Source organism: Hakea prostrata, chromosome 6 (assembly GCF_041222555.1).
Source record: "Hakea prostrata isolate BN-2017 chromosome 6, UWA_Hpros_2, whole genome shotgun sequence".
Taxonomy (NCBI): Eukaryota; Viridiplantae; Streptophyta; class Magnoliopsida; order Proteales; family Proteaceae; genus Hakea; species Hakea prostrata.
Window position 1 is genome coordinate 40,064,750 of NC_142605.1, and position 20,330 is coordinate 40,085,079.

At 37.5% G+C, this 20,330-nt stretch overlaps 1 protein-coding gene across 1 annotated transcript in view; it reads left to right on the forward strand.

Moving 5' to 3' along the window:
• The window catches only part of GMI1 (gamma-irradiation and mitomycin c induced 1), a 46,795-nt gene extending 26,675 nt beyond the window's left edge, over positions 1–20,120 (forward strand). Inside the window, exons 29-38 of the mRNA XM_089157956.1 lie at positions 2,600–2,698; positions 4,112–4,178; positions 7,572–7,657; positions 7,791–8,072; positions 8,152–8,301; positions 8,673–8,787; positions 16,251–16,467; positions 16,562–16,753; positions 16,932–17,249; positions 19,119–20,120. Of these exons, the coding sequence (XP_089014082.1) occupies positions 2,600–2,698; positions 4,112–4,178; positions 7,572–7,657; positions 7,791–8,072; positions 8,152–8,301; positions 8,673–8,787; positions 16,251–16,467; positions 16,562–16,753; positions 16,932–17,249; positions 19,119–19,395 (1,803 nt within the window). The 3' untranslated portion in view covers positions 19,396–20,120. The remainder of the gene's footprint in view (positions 1–2,599; positions 2,699–4,111; positions 4,179–7,571; positions 7,658–7,790; positions 8,073–8,151; positions 8,302–8,672; positions 8,788–16,250; positions 16,468–16,561; positions 16,754–16,931; positions 17,250–19,118) is intronic.
• Positions 20,121–20,330: the final 210 nt, after the last annotated feature.

A 20,330-nucleotide genomic window follows, 5' to 3' on the forward strand; every position in this document is an offset into this window, starting at 1 on the left:
AATGCATTCAAAATTCGATTCTTGCATTGGTAGTCCGCTTGAATCCAAGCCACCCTTTTGCCCTCCTTAACAGGATCATTACTTTTTTCTGGCGTGGGTTCAGTCAAGGCAAATGCCACCCCAATTTGGGCTAAGGCAAATAGCAACATTTGCCTCCACCTTTTGAAGTTTTCACCTCCAAACTGTTCAATTTTGTCGAACTCAGTGACAATCCTCATGTTACCCAAATCCGGGATAAGATCTGTCACTGTTGGAATTACATTAGTGGGGATTGAATCATGAGTAGCAAGGAATGGATACCTCATACCATCTATGGCAACAAATGTGTCGTCACCTTGTTTGTTGACGTTACCTTCAACGGTATTGTTTGAAGGATCTCCTCCGGTGTTAATTCCATCAACAACCTCAATGTTGTTGTCTCCGTCTTTGTTGAATTCGCCATCTCCAAGACTTGCCATTGGATCTTCCAAGTCAATTACCTTAAACTTGTTGGGGTAATTGTATTACAATTCTTCAAACACACAAAAAGAAATTGCAATACAATTGAGAGATGAAGATCTTTAGCAAATCCGAAGAGCTTGTAGTTGCAACCGAACGAACCATTGATCGATGAGGTTGAGTCACACCTTGATGCTGTCTTTAAGGTAATTGATGCACCCTACTACCAAGGGTTCTTCGCACCACCACCTCCAAGATAAAGCAACCTCCAACTAGAAGATGAGGTAGTTCTTCCAGTCCCTTCAAGGAGCCAAAAGCTAGAGCACAACACTTAGACAACTCAAGAAAGAAATGAATTTTGTAAAACAAATAATGTGAGTGAGGAGTGTCACTATTTGCACACAATATGCAAGGAAGGGTTGGGTTTATATAGGCCCAAACCACACCTCCTCACAAGGGGAGAATCAATTCTCCACTAATGGAGAATCAATGGTTTGTCCCTCCTCCACTAATGTGAATAAACCCCCTTGACCTAACCTCCCCACTACTTGGGGAAGTAACTCTCATATTCACTTCTTTGGAATGAATAGGCTTTAACCCATTCAAAGACCTTAACCCCCACTCATGGTAATGGCCAACAAGAGATAGAGATAGTGGAGAGGGCTCGAGAACGCAACAAGAGAATTTTCCTCCAAACCCAAGAAGGGTTGGGGGCATGGGGGCCGTCCAAAAAGAATCTAAGTGGAGGAGGAAGGAGTAGACCCAATTATCCCAGATGGAATCTTGCTTAGAAGCAACTTTCCAGATGAGTTTGATCAGACAAGCAGAGTTAACATCAGAGATCCAGCGAATGCCAAGGCCACCTTCGGAGGTTGGGCGACAGATGGTCGACCAACAAACAGGGGTGGATGAAGCAGAAACTTCACTCCTTTTCCAAAGGAAGGTTGAGAAAAGGGATTTCATGGCATGGATAGTGAATTTCGGAATGGAAGATTCCACACCAATAGAGATAGGAGGACTAGAGGATCTTTCAATATTTTATTCATAGATTAAGTGGATGAAAAGATCAAAAGTTATGTGACGAACAAATGGCTTAGGATAGCATTCTATCTTTAGTGTAAGAATTGGAGTGTTTGCAATCAGTGTAGGAGGTTGCACTAGACAACTTAAAAAGTAAATTGTATTTTCCATACGAAGCATTTAATGAAAGGATAGTTTAATAGGATGTCGAAACTCTTGTTTAAGATAAACAACAAGCACAGACTGCAAGTCTTCAATCAACATAGCTCACAATCCTGTTCAGCATGATAGGACCAAACATGTGGAGATTGACCGGTATTTCATCAAGGAGAAGATTGAATCTGATCTGATGAGCATTTCTTTTGTCTTATCACACAACCAAAAGGGCTGATATTTTCCCTAACTAAAACTCTTGAGTACTAAAGTGTTTGGCTATGTTACTAGCAATTTGGGCATGATAAATATTTATGCACCAACTTGAGGGTAGTGTTGTTAGTTCCGGTGAAGTGTTCATTTGTGTACTCTCCTATTATTATAAATAAAGACTGATTGTGTCTCTTTGACTTAAGTCAGGAGTTCTTAGACCATTCAACAATGACTTTCATGTGGTAGGAAATAAGTTACTTCCCTTCTGTGGTTGTTTCAGAATCTCAGTCCTATTTAGATACACAAAATAGAACTAGAAGTGTTTCCTTTAATCAAATCCTGTTGTTTTTCTTGGTTCTGAATTATGTGAAAATAATGTTATCTCAATGGCCTAAAATGTTGTTTATTTATATGGATGAACCTAGAATACCTGGGTCATGAGTCATGGAAAAATGGTTTCCTCTCTCATTTTCCTATGAGGGCTTTTTTATAAGGAGAACAGATAGAACAATGGTAGTGTATTGAATTCAGCATTAAAAGATATAATTATGGGTAGTGGAGTAGACATTTACTGTCATTTTCTGGGTTAAATTTGTACCAGAGGTTTCTGTGTATGTTGTTTTTTCTCATTCATCTTTTCTCTCCATATTCATTTGGGGTAGGGGAAATGGAACATTATCATGCATTTGCAATTATGTCCTTAAATTAAATTTGTAGAAGCATGTGCTTTGGTTTCAGTTTCAAACCTCTCTAATTTTTGTTGTACTTTCTCCAGATGTTAGATGCTTTTGGAAATCATGTCAAAAAAGGATCGGAAATTCATTTAAATGTTGATGGTTTTTGTTTTCAAGACCGAGCGGGTCCACAGCGGAAGGTTAGGGTCTTCTATTATTTCCTAATTGCTCTCTTGAAGAATTTTCATTATATTTGTTTAATTTGTGAAAACCATTACCCGTTTAATTGGGATAAGGCTATTCGTAGTCGTTGCAATTGCCAGTTGACCATTAATTGTCATTTTTATTTCCAATTGAATAATGATGTAGCAAAACTTGGCGTTATACTGTTCGGGATTCACGTGTTGTATAGTTTCTTTGTTCTAATTTAGTAATTTTTGCAGCGACTGATGTGTTTAAGTGCTGCAGATATTTAGTACTCTTCAGTTTTTTGTTGGTAAGTGTGGGTCTGCAAGTAAAGTTGGTTGTCTTCTGTCTGGTTGACAAAATTAAACTGAAGTGCAAGCATTATGGTGGAAAGGCCAGGATCTACATGGTTACAAAAGGGTCCTTTACATGCTATTAGAGGAGTTTGTTCTGGTGTTTTTGGAATGCTTTTGTGCTCATTATTATGAAGTAAAGGATTTGAATATTTCATGGCTTACCTTAATGGTTGTACCTCTGTTACACCCTTATTTTTCCATTCAATGCTCAAGATACCTAAAGCCCCTGTTATCATTACTTGGTAGGAGGCTTTTATTATGTATATCACTATATTGTATGTTTGGTGACTCTTGTCGTCTCCCTTCATACTTAATTGGTTACAGGGAGAAGATAAAATGAAACTTTTTGTACCACTCATTCCGTATTTCTTGTCTCTGTTCTCTTATCATAGTCTTTTCTACCTCAATCATCAATGGTATCACCTATGTTACATGGGATCTGTCAAAGATACTTGTTAGGTATCAATGTACCAGGCATAGTCAGTATGTTACAATCATGATATTGTGTAAAAAATTCTCTGTTGATGCTTTGCTTGAAATAATATGTTTGGAAGGAGGAACAATCACCTTCTAACGGATGTGATCCTGTGATTTCTGCTGACCTGAGGGGTTTTTCTTATTGGCTGACGGTATGCATAAATCTTATGTAACTGAGCTATGAACTTCACATGAATGAAGTAGTCGTTCAATAAACTTATCTCTGTAGCTGTGCAAAGACTCAATATTCAGTTGAAAGGTGTCACCTTGTATTTGAAATGAAAATAATAGTCTTGTTAACATATTCAATATTCACAAGAGCAGATTTTTGCTCATATATGGAGGCTGCATATATTTAACACTCCTCAAACTCTGCTAAATGCGGGAGCCTTGCATTTGCTACTATGTATTTTTATTCATTTGTTTGTCACATTCTCTTGTAGAACTCCGAAGCTAGGTACGATAAAGAAAACTCTCTTTATGTTGTTGAGAGTTGAGACAGAATGATTTACCCTGATTCAATGAAGTTAGTCTTGAAAATTGTTGCCTTTTTCAGGATTGATGCTATCTTAACTGTTATTTTCTTCAACTTAGGTGGATGATGATGGATTTATTGACCTTAGTGGCCTCTTGAGAGTCAGCGGAGGTTATGGCAAAAATGGTATGCCTTCTTTCCAGCACCTTCTGAAAAGTGTCAGTTATGATGTTGGTCCTGTGCGAAGACCTTTCCATTTATGAACTCCCATCAGGTTCTTAAATGTTTGAGATGTTTGCAAGTGAGATATTCCAATATTCATTTCTTATGAGTTTCTTAAATTTGCCTTTCTTCTGCCCAGAAAGTCGGACAAATTGTCCAAGGATTGGTGAAATCAGGGATGTTAGAAACAAAAGGAATTTGAAAAATGTGGTATATGCAACTTGGTAGTCTATTCTTTGGATGTTGAATCTCACGAGTGACCCTTCTACCTTGCAAGGTCTGGGTCAGACTAACCTTAAATGGATTCAAGAAAGGTTTCTTGATAGTGCTGTTGGTTTTGTCATTCTAGAGTTCAAATCCATTGAATCATGAATCTGATTTTTAATAACCGTTTGGTTACTTTTGTTAAATGATTTGCATCAGAATCAAGGATCTCGTGGAGTTATGAATTTTGCTATTGGATTTCATGGTTTTTGTTTTTGGGATGAATAAATAATTCATTAACGAAAAGGAGAGAAGAGGGAGAGTGATGTAACCAGGATTGACAACCATAGGGCAGTGCATAATTTGGGCCAAAATCAGCCCACAAGCATGCAGCACCAAGAGCTGGCTGAAATATGGGGGATAATTTGGCCATCTTACCACCCCCCTGAAGCCAAAGTGGTCTAGTTAGATTCACTTAATTTTAAGAGTTGGGCTCTACTTTTTTATTTTTAATTGATTTAGTGGTTAGAGTTCTGATATGTAGGAGTCCTACGTGGAATTCTATTCTCAATTGGATTCCTTGTTAGGATAGCTAGTTTACTTTTCCAAGTCTCTATCTCTCTAGGAGTTCTAATTAGAATTTCTCTTTTAGTTGTGTGAATAGAGTAGTGTAACAAGGAATTCCACTTCAAATTGACTTCCTTGCTGAGTCCTAAATAGTCTTTATTTTGTTGAGTCCTATTTTAAAATTCCTTCTTGTAAGAGGTAATAAATATTGCCCCACTCAGCTGTAATAGAGTAGACTTGGTTAATTTGAATGAAAAACTGATTTGAAGGAAGAGTTGGAGTAGTGGGTTCCTAGGAGAAATTCCACGGCTGAGTGATATTTAAATTCTGCAAATTCCAGCTTTATTCTTCCCTGCGGCCTTAATTCTCAAGTTTTCTGCAGTTCAAGTCTCCTACAGCAAGTGAGTGCAACCCCAGCCCCCTTCCCTACCCCTTCCCTCCCTCCCAAACCTTGCACAGCCCTCCTCTTTTCACCCTCCAACTTGTGGCACCCTCCCCCATTCCCAAACCCTAATTTCCCAGCTCCTATCCCATCACAGGCCCTTCCCTCTAGAACCCTATGGTAGTCACCCCTCCCCTCCTTTCGCCTCCATTCCCCATATTCCATTCTCTCTTCTTCTTTGTTTTTTTCTACTTGTGGCTGACTAGGAACCTAGAAATTCCTAAAACCTTTTTAACCCTAGTTTAGGTTATCATTCTTAATCCTTCATCCCTGCTACATCTCATCCTAGTATCATCATCCACTACCCCAACTTAACCCTAGCTTAGAAATCCTAGAAAGTTCCAAACCCTAATTTAAGAACCCTAACAGTGAGGAAAAATTCTGCGATTGAGAATTCTGTTAAAACTGATGTTTCTTCAATTTTTCCGACCCAAACCTAACCTGGCTTAGGGGATTTGGATTTCAAACCTTGGAGCTATAAATAGGAAAGTCTAGGGTTTAAGAGGAGATTAAACAATTTATTTTGTCCTAGAGCAACAGGGTTTTCAACCCTAAATTGCCTGCTGATTCTTAGAAAAAATCCTGTCACTGGCCCTCTAATCCAGGGTTGCATCAGAGGGGGGGGGGGAGAGAACAACAAAAAAGCTAAGGGCAGAGCCCCACCGAAGCCAATAAGGCCCAAAGTAAAAGCAAAGTAAATGATGATACCGATGCTTCAGTGCTTGTCTGTCGCAACAACTCATCCTTCTCCAGTCCAATAAAAAGAAATTTAAGCATAAAAAGACGAATAGTATGAATTTTGGGTCCGATTCTTGTAGGAAAATTATGTGCGTGCACAATCTTCCACCTGTGAGATGGGACCCAGGTGCCCTGTGGTAGGGTCAGACCTGGAATAGTAAAAATCCTACTCAGTCGGATCCTTCTCCTCTCTGATTGTGAGGAAAGTTTGCCTGAATTCTGTCTTCATGGTTATGATGGCAGATTCTAGCATAATTGGTGCTAATGATCTTGAGGAACCTGGGCTTACAGTTGTCAATCTGAATCTTGAAAGTCTGTTTTTTATTTCTGGTTTTAAGAGATGGTAGGTTCCTTCAATAATTCAATCCCTCTCTATAATCCAGATGGGGTGAAGATCACTTTAGAGCAAGCTAATTCTGCCTTTTGCTCTCCTTTTGTTTTTTTCAGCTTGTTTGGCTGAATTTAGTTTTTTGCTGCTGTTTTGCTACCCCTTGTGTCTCTTTTTTCTCCTTCTGTTCTTTTGGGGAGCAAGTTTCTTATTATACTATACTCCCTATGCTCATCCCCCGAAAAAGTCATATAGCCTATACACACTAAAATAATCTTTGTGAATTTCTTTGTACATTTTGGAGTGTATTCCTTTTAGATGTGGGCAACCCTTCTTGTGTGGAAGGATTTTGGCAAGGTTTTTGAATAAGACTTCCTAGTTTATTTTTCTTTCTTTTCTCTTCTTCTTCTTCTTCTTCTTTTTTTTTTTTTTTTTGGGGGGGGGGGTATCTGCTTGGGTTAAAGCTATGCTTAATTGATAATTACTTCAAAACCAAAAGTAGGCAATTTGCTTGGAGGATATAAGTTTCTGACGGACTTCCAAATGGGTGGTCCTTCTGGATGGTATTTTCAAGTGACAATTTACCCAGTTATTCTCAGAAAGAAGGAATTAGAAATGTTTTATTTGTTGGGAGCATAACTCTAGCTAGTTTAACCATTCAAGCAGAGAATTGCATGTACTCATGGACAGTTCAATGTTTTAGGAGACGTCTTTTCATTTTGGATGGCGAGGGAGCTACTACTTATCTTCCTCATCCATCACAGCACTTTTTCCCATCCTAGACATTGAAGTTTATCTTTGTAATAAATAAATGGATCGCTGATGGGAGTCACGGGACAACCATCAGGAATCCTCAATGCTCTTTAAAGCACTTATATGTGTTGCTGATCCACTCTGAAGAAACGAAGAGCATGGGTTATGTCTAGTACGTTTTGAAAGAAGGATCTAAATTTTAAATCTTGAATAGCACTTTTGAATTATTGGTTCCACATTTGTAGAGAAGAATTTTTATGTTTTTGTAAAGGTATGTTTCACTTACATGACTTCAACTGCTTATAATTTTTGTAAATACTATCAGTGTCGCTTTCTGTTCATTTGGATGAGAAGCTGCTATTTGAGAAACAATTTCATGTTGAGAAACGGGAGCTGAGAACTGTGTCTACGGTTAGCAATGCTGTACTTTACTCTCCTCTCCTCCCCCACCTCCCCAGGAAAAAAGGAGGAAAAAATTCTACTTTTAAGGGGGGGAAAAAGTATCAATTCTCCCAATTATATTCTTGGATGCATTTGGTTTCAGGTACCAGAATACTGCCCTGCTGGTTATCAACTAAAAAATATTGTCTTTGAAGTTGTTGATGCTGAAGGTGTTGTTGATGAAGCTATACATGATGAAATAAAATGTGGTCAATCACACACATTGACATTAAAATCAGAGTCAATGGGAATAGATGTCCCAGTACACTACGCTTTTAGGCATGGGAGATGCACCATTCCAGTAATTGAGGTTCCCTCTGGACAGAATATTTTCCACTTTGAAGTTACTCACTCTCATCACCCTGAGCTACATATGAACTTCAAGGTTATAGCTGTTTTACACTCATCACATTATCTTCAAAGCCAAAACAGTGGTTTCTGACTACAGATTCTTCTTCTTGCAGGTTCATATTTTACAGGGTCCAAAAGTTGAGCCTCGTGAAGTCATTGAATCTCATTATTCAGATGGAAGGTTCTCTCCACTTCCAGCTTCATCTCATTATGTTCCAGAGGATATTCATTCCTTGGTGAAGTCTGTCATAAATGATGAGAAGGTGAAAACATGGTTCTGAGAACTTTTTGAATGATGGTTCTAGATGATGATTATCAATATTTTAATGGCCCATCTCTATATCTACTGTTCTTTTATTTGAATCCAAGTATTTCAGTTAATTGGCTCAGGAGGCAACATGGTTACCTCTTTTTTCCACCTCGTCTTTCACTTGAGAGTAGCTTTTGTTCTTTTTTCTGGTTGATACTACTATTATTCTTTTTCCCATATTTTCGTATTTGAAATTTGGTTTTGTTCTTGTCCTTTGTTTGTATTTTTGTGAGATGTGAAGTGGAATTAGATGGTAGGATATTGAGCATTATTTTTTCTGTCCCAATTTCACATTCCATGCTTTTCTCATGATTGTCTGAACAGGATCTTGAGGATGATGTTTTCAGACTTGGCTTACGGATAGGGAAGCATGAGGAGCAGATAAAAAATCTCAGTGACAGGAGAGTGGAAATAGAGCAGGACATAAATGATTTACGAGGTGGTAAATTTTCTTATATGTTCTTATGTGAATTACCCTTTTATCTCATTAAAAATATTCTTCCTAGTGGATACTTTGGTACAGTTGAAAAAATAGTCAGAGTTTTCAGACATTATTCTAATGAATTTGATGCACAGTGGGCAGAGTGTCTAAACTTAAAGCACGTATCTTAAGGTTGAGAAGGATCAGAGCTATCAATGGTTTCTGTTGATATATTTGTTCAGTTGTCTTTAAATTAATAGTACTTCATTTAAGAAACCTTAGATCCTCTTTTGTGGCTTCTTTGAGGTATTCCTTTGTTTGGCTAGACAAACGTACCTTTTTTTTTGGTTGAATAAATAATTATATTAAAGAAAGGAAACAAGAGAACAAGGTCTCTAAGCAGAAGACCGGAGAGAGGAACTAAGACCCCTGGAGTCAACAATAAGCTTGTTCCTTGGGGTATCATCAACAGGGGGTGGAAAATAGCTACCAGTCTCAAAGAAACATCAAAATAGATGGCATTCCAAATTCTATCTGTAGAGCGAGATTTGGAAGTCCATCTTCGAAAATTGCGCTTCCACCATAGGTGGTGGACCAAGGCACAAAACACTAACTTACCAATCCGATCGCAGATGGAAGAACCTAAAAAGTTCCTCAAAATCCAAGACCAATCTCGACCAAACCCGATGTGGTCATGTTCTGTACCCTAGTTCCTAGGGTTCTCCTACATCACAAGGTCTAACTAGTGTTCTGTCCACTACTTAGACCTTGTGATGTAGGAGAACCCTAGGAACTAGGGTGTTCTACTAGAGACAGGAACCAGGCTAGAACACTAGGGGAACTGGGACTTTGCACAGCACATAATTAGACTCACACTTAGAGAACAGTACGGAATAAAAGTCAAAAGTAATAAAATTCCAGCGAAGTCATAATGATCAATCTTTCATTCGATATAGAAATAACATACATAAACAATGCTTAATCCCGAATCCAAACCTAGACCCGACACCAAAGAGGAAATAAGAACAGAAAATAAACAACTCCAGCAGTCTAAGAAAGTAAATTCAGCAATAGAACTAGCTGTAAAGAGATTGAAAGGAGGAAGCAGGCTTCTGGCAGAGAGGGTACTGTTGTAGGGATAAGGAGAAGAAGAGAAAAATTAAGAAAGAAGGAGAAAGAAACTACTGATAGAAAAATTTAGAGGTGGCCTTGAGGATATGGAGAAGAAGAGGAAAGAAAACTTTTGTCAGAAAACAGAGGCTGCTGTAAAGGTATGAAGAAGAAGAGAATAAAAAACAAGAGGGAGAAGCTATTGGCAGGAACAGGGGCTGCCTTGAGGTTCTGGGAGAAAAGGAAGCGCAGGAGAGAAGAATAAAAGAAAAAATTATTAGGGAGGGAAGAAAAGAAAAAAAGGATCTAGACAGCGGGAATGGGGAATTATCTAGACAAGAAACTGAAGCAAAGGAGTAGAAGAAGGCTCACCGAAGAGGAGGAAGGAGGATGAAGTCGTTGGCTTCTCAGAAGGTGGCGCCACTTTCAAGTCTCGATTATTTCTTTCTGAATTTTCATGCCATTGGTCCTTGGTGCTGGTTATAAAAGTAAATAAGACTTTCCTAAAATAGCCTTATGAAATAAAAGGAAAGAGAATATCCCAAATATTCCAACTGAAATAAAAAAAACTTTCCTAGTCTACCCTTACAACAAAATAAAATCCCAATGTAACAAAATTATGTGAACCATGGTACTAGATGGTCCAGATGACTCTTTCCTAGTAGCCGAACCAAATCGAAAGGCTCCGTCGACTCTACCTCTGGTGGTAACGAGTGATGAATAGGTGTGTGATATCCTCATCACCTTGATTTTGAGTTAATTTTTGTATTTTGTTCAGGTTACAATAGAGTTATGCATCCTCATTTTACATTAGTTTGAGAGTTTGAAATTGGTTTTGGTGTCTAGCTTACAACACTTCAATAAATTCTTAGGATAAGGGACCAAAGATTGGAAGGATAAAAAGTGGCTTTATGATGTCAGAATTGAAGCAAGTAAGATTGGGTTGAAGGCTAGCATGGAGAAATATGAGGATCTTTATATCAATCTGAACACATAAGAAGGTAATGCAGAAATTAGTTGAAGGTCTTGCGAGATCTTGCTGAGGTCTCGGTCAATAGCTCGTTATTTTGAGACCTCAAGCCAAAGACCTCATGCGAATTGAGATGGTTCCAAAAAAATACGGGATCTCAGCTGAGATCTTAGTATCTCGCAAGATCTCAACTCAACCTAATTTTTAAAAATACCACATCTCGGTTGAGATCTTGGCCTATCTCGACACTCCTATCTTTGTTGGTTTTGGTGTTTTGGCCATTTGCTGGAAAAAGTTGGTCAGGTCTCTACCTAGGCTGTATCAAGAAGCTATTTAGCTCACCTACAACAAAGATTTACTGATTTTGAAGCTAAACTTTAAACAACGTGAGTTTTCTTCCCAAACTTCAATTTTTTTTCTTTCTTTCTAAGATCTATGATTATACTCTGTAGTCTCATGTTGTAACAAATAAGTACACCAATGTTGTAATGTGAAATTTTGAACAACTGAAGATGTTTAATATATTTGTTGACTTTAAACTTTATGTTTTCATTTATATCAAGTAAAGGTTGTGCATTTCATGTTTTATAAGTTTGCATGTTCACTCCTTCAGCGTATTAGTTTCGAAGTTAAGGTCAAGTTGGAACTCATAGTACACTTGTTTTCTCACAAATCTAAGGTTACAATTGTGTTTGAAAGGCCTAAAATAGGCTAAAGTTACAATTGTGTTTGAAATGCCTAAAATAGGCTAAGTACCAAATTCCAACCCAAACTGAGCCCTAATACCCACCAAGATGGGCCCTTGAGTTAGGTTGAGTTGACTGAGGATTTTTACCAGATCTTGGTTTTTTTGAGAGACTGAGATCCCTATCGAGATCGAGATCTCAAACCATGATGCATATCACAACCTTGGGGCGGCCCAAACCCGACCAAGTTTTTAAGCCAAGATGAACTGGATCAAGTTTGAGTGATGGGTCGAGTAGGATTTTAGGAAATATATTATTTGGAGACATAATGTCTTAGTTTAGATTAGTTTATATTTTAGAAGTTGAGTTTCTAGATATTTAGTTTCAAATTACTTTTATTGTCCTTGTTTTAATTGGTTTCTTGTTAGGGAGTTGATCTTAGATTAGAAATCTTTTAACTTTGTATATATATGATATAATCCCTGTCATATAGACAGATTGAATAGAATGGACTGACTTATGTTTATGAAAGCCTGTGTAGCTGGTGCGAGAATGACCACTCTTTTCCCCTCCCCCACCTCCTCCCCCCCAAAAAAACTCTTTTCTATTTTGTAATTTTCTTTTCCTCTTCTTCCTAGTCTTCTAATTCTCCCTGTGTGACAGCCCACCATGGCAGATCACTTCTCAGATCTGCATTAGAATGGGGAAAAGGTTTCTATAAGATAGCTAAGTTGAGAGATAGGCAGACTAATGATCTTGACCAGGTGAGGTGTATCAAGGGTGATGATGGAAGAGTGGTGATAAGAGATGACGACATTGTGAAGAGATTGGATTAGTTTATTTGTGACCTAAAATGGAAATAGGTTAAATTGATCGGAAATGACTAGAACGATCCAGAGGTGTGTTGTAAAGTTTATTGTGATGTAAGATCAGAAAAAGATGAAAGCAGGCAAGACCAAACTTAAATGAAATTCCTATAGTAGTGTGCAAATCCGTGGGAGATTGTGAGTTATTTTGGTTCACCAAACTGTTTAATAGGATTTTGATCTAGAGGAAGATACCAGATGAATGGAAGAAGAAGCATTGGAGACCCAATTGACAAAATAAAGTTGGTATTTGTTGCTTGTATCTCAAGATATTACGCAAGTATACGTATCGCAATCAAGTAATAAATGATAAGTACAAAATCGATCCCACGGAGAATTATATCCTTAACTTTCAATGTAAAAGTAAAATTGATTTAAATGAAATTAACAAGGTTGATTGGTATTTGTCTAACTAATTAACCAAATGACAGGTAAAGAAAACTAAGGAACTAAAATGTAGATTTGAGCAATGGAAGAAACTTAATGAGAGACAAGTGTGTTAGGAATCAAGTTTCCCTTCCCCTGAATTTTAAAACACAAATACTAAAGCAATACTACAACCCCAAGATAAATCAAGAACTTGGAATGAATGGCAATATGGTATTTTCCAATACACATAAGCTAGCATCCTAAATCAACATCAGCATATTCCTATGAAGAATTGAATTAAGAATGCAATTTAAACCCAATCCAATCAATGGTAATGTGAGGTAATTGGGTATTCCTACCCAACCTACTAATTAACACAACCTAATTAAAGATGATGCTAACTCACACAATTCAACAAACACCTAGACTTCATTAATTTTCCAATTAATGAAATCATAACATTCATTCAAGAAAGATCATTCAAGAACTGAAATTAGTCAATATAACATGCTGAATTCATTAACAATAAAGTGGATTGCAATAAAACTAAAGAACACATGATTAGTTACATATCAAAATTCAGGTTTAGGTACTACTATCATCCCGACACAGCTAAGATTTAGCCTATAACAGAATTCAAATGCATAAAACCAAGTATAGTTGACATTAGACTAGAAAATAAGAAGATAGAGTTATAAAAACAAGAATAAACTAAGGCTTCAATGCTTCCACATGAGCTCCAGCTTTCTTCTTCAGCAAATCAGCAACTCCAGCAGCTCCTTGCTTCCACAAGAGCTCCAGCATTCGTTCTCTACCTCCTTCCTCTCAGCCAAGTCTCTCTTCCACACCTTGGTCGAATCTCCCCTTCTCTCCTCCTTGCCTCTCTTCTCTTTCTTCCATAAATGTCTTCAATCATTAGGTTAGATTCTGGCCATAGGATTAAAACCTTCCTCCTGAGATCAAGGGCTGAAAACCATCATGTATTTACAAGAATTTAGTCCACTTAAGTTAGCCCTTTTTGGTCAATTCCATTTGAATTGGATCTGAGAATATTCTGCTCCGTTGTTGTAGCAATGCAGCAACAACTCTATAACAAAGTTAGTGGACATGTTCTTCTATTATGAATCTTCACCTACATGTTCAAGAGAAAGAGAAACAGTCAAATTCATCCATAAAAAGAAGGGAAATTCATGCAATGTGACAAACAATGAACTAAACAAAATGCAACATGTTGAGACTAAATAAAACAACACCTAATGAATACTATCACTAAAACAAAGACAGAATACTCCTAAGTCAAGCCATCTCAAGTATAAAAGTTATAAATCTTAACTTTATTTCATAGAGTTATCAGTATTCCAAGCTACAATAGTTTTGGTAGTATAAAGTTAAGGTGTCACACTACAAAACTTTAGGAGAAGCTTACTGAAGCCCATTTGAGAAGAGAGAATGATATATTGGTGAACAATTTGGGATCTTTGCCTAGTAGATCAACAACAGAGGAAGAACAACAACAACAACCGTAACCTTATCCCAACTAAGTGGTGTCAGCTTTTGTAGACTGAAGAAGGCTTTTAGAAACAAAAAAGAAAATAAAAGAAAGAAAAAAAGGTGGGCTGTGGGGTTTGGGGGGGGGGGGGGGGTTGTCAAAGCAATAGCGAGAGCTGCTTCCTAGAAACATATGGTTGGTGACACAGGTTGTCATCCTCCAAGTAACTCTGTCTATGGTCATGCTAAGATTGAGCTCCATCATTTGCATATCTTTTCTTACAACTTCTCAGTAGTCAACTTAGGCATGCCTCTGCCTCTTTTAGTTCTGACAAACTGAATCTGGTCACTCTTCCTTACTGCTGCATCCATGGGTCTTTTTCGTCATGCCCATGCCAACTCAACCAGTTCTCTCGAATTTTACCCCAAATTAGTGCAACATCTATTCCATCTCTAATATAGTCATCCTTACTTTATCTTTCCTAGTTTTGCTGCACATTCTCCTCAGTATCCTCATCTTCATTACACTCATCTTATTAATATTGCTTTTTTTATTTCCCAATATTCCTCTCCATATGTCATGACCATTGTGATTACTGTCTTGTAAAATTTCCCCTTAAGCTTGACAAGCATGCATTTGTCACATAACACTCTTGATGCACCTCCCACCTCATTCATCCTATTTTATTTTGGTATAAAACATCATTTTCTACACCACCTCTTTTTGCTAAAGATTTATCTGTGGTATTTGCAACATTCACTTCATGGTAACTCTTACTCTCCCAGCTTTACCACATCATCTCCTAACATGGTTTGATCAATTTATACTGCATATATTTCTCTCATTGTTTTGCTTGTCTTGAAATCGCTTGATTCTGAACCTGATCACCATAATTATGACTTTGAATTGATGTGATCACCATAATTGCAACTTTGAATTGATGCTTTTTACTGCTGCATCTATCAAAACAATATCATCAGCAAATAACAGATGCCAAGGTACCTCATCTTGGATATCCCTTGTTACATTATCCATGACTAGTGCAAATGGATTAGTGCAAATTGGTATAACCTGATTGCAATGGGAAGCCACTAAGTTGGCCATCAGCCTTTCTAACACACGACACCATGCCCCTTACGTGGTTACTTGAACCCTTCTAGGACATGGGAAATGAGTTCTCTAGGTACTTTGTCATATGCTTTTTCTAGGTTGACAGAGATCGTATGGAGTTTTTTCTTCCTTCTTTTAACTCTTGACTCCAAGTATTTCCACAGGCCTACTTAAAAGATGAATAGTTTATATTGTGGATCTCCTTTTTTTAACTCGACTCCAAGTATTTCCACAGGCCTACTTAAAAGATGAATAGCTTATATTGTGGATCTCCCTGGCATAAAACCAAACTGGTTCTCCAATCTCCCTGGCTTCAATACCCTCCCCCCCCCCCCCCCCATAATTTCATGAGGAGGCTTGTGGAAAGATACAGAGAAAGCTAGAAGGATCTCTATATGGTTTTTATAGACTTGAAAAATGTTTTGTCTGAGTCCCTAGAGATTTAAACTTACTGGTTCTAGGAAAGAGAGGGGTGGCAACTGGCAAGTAAATAATTGTATACAATCAAAGTTTGTATGAAGATGAAGAGCATCAGATATTTGGAGGCCAAGGCAAGGAGTTCAAAAAATGGTATTCACAATTTGGCATGTCAGTTAAGCATTTACTAATGTGTAACTGTAGTTGTGTGCTCGCTGCTAAAATCATGTAATGCTTTCTCTATCTTTCCTTTTTCTCACATGCAACATATCAAGATGGTTTGGGACATTCACTCTTTAGTGTGGTGAGTGAGTTCATAGAAAAATAGCTGTACTTTTTCACTGTATATGTTTCAAAAATTAGTGACTTTAATAGTTGCTTGTTGGAGATATATATGCAGTGTATTAAACATTGGGAACTTTATAGATTGACACATTGGTTTCAACTGTTGATTCATGTAACAGCCTTAATAGAACCTCATTTATATAACCAACTGGACTATCTAGTCACTGGGAGAGAGTTAATAACAAAGCATATAGAAAGAGAAAGTGATACAGCTGCTGCTGTAATCTGTAATCTTTCAAAGACTAATCAGATTCAAGAATCGCAGTATCAGTTGATGCAAGATATAGTTGGCGTTGTTGCTCTTCTTGGGACGGTCAATGGTATCACTGTTAGTAGGTAACCGTCCTCTTTTTACTTTTCATCATCAAATCTGCTTTGTGCTCTAAGTGCCAACATTGAACTTGCTTTGCTCCTGTTATGTCAAATGAAGGTTATTTGCAGAATATTTGGGTGAAGACAAGATGCTTGCAGTTGTTTGCAAGTCTTATGCCGCAGCAAGGGCCCTTGAAAAATATGGAAATAATGGAAAACTGGATCACAGGCATGCTCTTCATGGAGCAGCCACTGAACTGGGGCTATCAATCAACCGCCGGTTTCTTGTCATATGCCTTGAGGATATTAGGTTTGTTTGAATTTTAAAAAAAATATTTATTTACAGTTGTACAACAACAATTATCTTTGTTGTTTTTTTCCTTTTAACCCTTATGTGGACCACCAAACTGCATCACCAGAAAAAAGATGTATTTATTCGAACCGCATGTACTGCCAGAAAAGGTCTAATTGGTCCAGTTTGTTGACAGGCCTTATACTGGGGCTTTTGAAAGCGATCTCCCAAGGAAGCTAGCGTTGCCAGATCCTCTTCTGCCAACTGGAGAGATCCCACATGGATTCGTTGGGTATGCAGTTAACATGATCAACCCCGATATACGTTACTGGCATCTCAAGACGACTGCAGGACACGGTCTACGAGAAACTTTGTTCTATCTACTCTTTGGGAAACTCCAAGTCTTTGAGACAAGGGCAGACATGGAGCTGGCTCATTCCTGTATAAAGCATGGGGCAATTTCTCTTGATGGTGGGATTATGAAAGGCAATGGTATCATTTCTCTTGGGTATAGGTATGTTTTTTTGCTTTATTCATATCAATGGGATATTCGAATCCCCCTAGATTAGGTTTAGAAAATCTTATGTAATCCAGGACAATATGGATTAGGGACTCAAAATTGAAACATAAAACTTAGCAACTTCCAAATAGGACCCTTAGTTTAGAATTTAGAAACTCATGAAAGAGGGAATATCAAGTTACTGAAACAGAAACATTGGATAGATTTAAGAACAAGAAAGAGAGAAGTAGATAGTTACCTAAATAGCAAATCCAGATTTTGTAGTAACTATTGGGAAATAGCAAATAGGAGAATTTTTTTTTTTTTTTTTTTTTGAAGAAATCAAATTGTTAAAAAATAGTAAACTCTCTGAAAATAGAAACTCAGATTTTAGTTACCACAGAATAATACCCTGTATAGGATATACAGTGGAACCAAAATTTTAAAAGGGGGGGGGGGGGAAGGGGTTGAAATTACTGTAGTAACTAAAAGATAGAGTGGGAAGTAAGTGTGGAAAATAGAAACCAGGACAAGTGATGTAGCCTTATAATTAAAAGGACCAATTTAACAAAATCCAAAACAGAACCACTTCAATTAGAGCAGCATTAGGGTTAGGGTTCCAAATTTGGGGCAAATTAGGTTTTGAATAAGAATTTGAACTGGGGAGTTAGGATCAGACTAAGATTTGTTCCAAGTTTAGACAGGATTTGGTGGCTGGAGTTTAAGTCCTAAAATTTAGGGTTTTGGGGTAAATTCAGTTTTTTTTTTTTTTTTTTTGGGGGGGTGGGGTTCTTTTGGGGGAATGTTGTTCCTAAAATAGAACTACCCCCAAGGAATTGGCTCAATTTGCAAAGACCAACACCTAATGGAAGAGGTCAAGAGTTTGACTCTCCTTAGGGCACATTTAAATAGTCCACCCCCCCCCCCCCCCGGAAAAAAAAAAAAAAAAAAAAAAACCCCCACCCACCGTTATATACATGTAAATAACAAAAAAAATGCTGTTCCTAAAATGAGGGAATTCTGATGGTTAGAATTGCTGGAATTTAGGTATGCAGCTTCTGGTTTGGGGAGATTTTGAGCAAACAGCGGAGGTTTTCTTTCTTCTTCTTTATCTTTTCTTTTCTTTTCTCTTCTTTTCTTTTTTTTTTCCTTGGGGGGGGGGGGGGAGGATTTGCTGAATCTGATGTGGGTGAAATTTAGATAAAATGCTAGGGTTAGGTATGGATGATGTGGTACATGAGGATCAGATGGTTGGATTGGGCTACAGATTGCTTTTCGTTTTTCTATAAAATTGGGAGAGTGCAAAATTCGGATTCAACTCTCCGTAGGTGCAATCCTTCATTGGTAGCTGCGTTGGATGAAAGTAACTTGAACTAGAAGTTTGTTGGGGGAAGATGGCTCCTCCCCGACCATGAGCAACTTGGGTTTTAAACACTGAAGCAAAGAACAGACTAACAGCCTAAAGTTGATACATTAAGCAACGAACACTCCCCTCAGGAGATTAAAAAAAAAAAAGTAACAGCAGCAAGTTTGCTCAGGCGAGAATGACATATTTTATTGAAAACCAAGAGACCAGAGGCCCAGTATGTATAGAATCCAACCCATAAGTTGATGATAAATCAGTGTCAAGTCCTGCATGAAATATCTGGGTACTTCTATTTGGTGCTTGTCTCTACTTTACGGTAAAGGATTAACACTTAATCGTATTTAATGTGTATATATATATATATATATATATATATATATATATATATATATATATATTATCATTAAATATTGTTTGGTCCACTTTTTTAATTGGAGAAATCCAAGTACAGTAATTACCAGTGAGTGTGCTTCTTAATCAATATTATCTAAACCTGGATGGTTTGCTCTTCTGTTCAGGGAACCAGAAGTCTGCTTTCCTGTTGTGGTGCCAGAAGTTCCAATGGATTTGGATACAAACACCATTGAAATTCTATCTCTTATCAAAGATAAAAAGTTAGAGTTGGCTTCGACAATTGATGAACTAAACAGAGAAAGAAGAGCCCATGGTAAAGCGGAAAAGAAGTTCCATAAGAAGAAAAAATGGTACCAAAGACTAATGATGTACAAGGAGCCGCTGGTAAAGGGATTATCAGTGATAGAGTACAAACCGAACAACATAAAGGAAGAGTACTAGGGAGACTAGTTCTGGTAATGTTTTGTTCATATCTCTATTTAAGTTAATTATATTTGTTTGTATTTCTGTAAATATTCACTTAACGAGTCCTATATGGATCAAGTTATGGCTCTAGATTTTACCTTGTATATACAACTTGGTGAATGGGGAACTTCACTGGTAGACGAGATACACAACCGTTCCAAGTATTCTATAGCTCTTATTCCAATTGTGTTTTTTTTTTCTTCTTTTTTGGGCCAACAAGAGAAACGCTTATTCCAATTGGATCATGCCATAAACCTTCATTCATCCCCATTTTTACCCAGAAAATAAAATTTCATCCCCATGGTTTGCCATTTTCATTAAAATAGAGGTTTAGTGTATTTCCGTTGTTGTTATCGGAGAAGCCAGGAAATCGGATTATCCGTGAAATTTGGTGGCAGGGACTTTTTGGATGTTGGAATCGGATCACATATTTGGAATTTGGTGGAAAGGACTTCTTGGATGAAAGAAAGAAGAGGAATGGACAACCTTAAAGAGAAAGGCTTTGATGAGATGTGAACTCATCATCTGTGTTTCTCTTCTCTTTTTCTTTGTTTGTGTCCCCGAAGTGAAAAGATTCTTAATTTCTGAGAGAATTTGTTTACATCTTCTTCTACATGGAAGTATGGAACTAAATGGTGTTCAACGGTATAGCTGAATCTTCTGCGATCTTATATTTTATTACTACATACTGGGGGTGAGATCTATCTCTTTAAAGAGTTGACAAAATGAATCAGAGTTGGATGCTCTCCTTATATTTTATAACTATTTAGTTGCAGTGGGGTTGTGTGTTTTTTTTTTTTTTTTTTTTTAAATTTTATTTTAAAAAAAAAATTAGAGGTAAATCCAAGGTTCGACATGTCGGACCCTGGCGACATGTCGCCAAAAGTCGCCCGACTTTTGGCAAGGGTTAG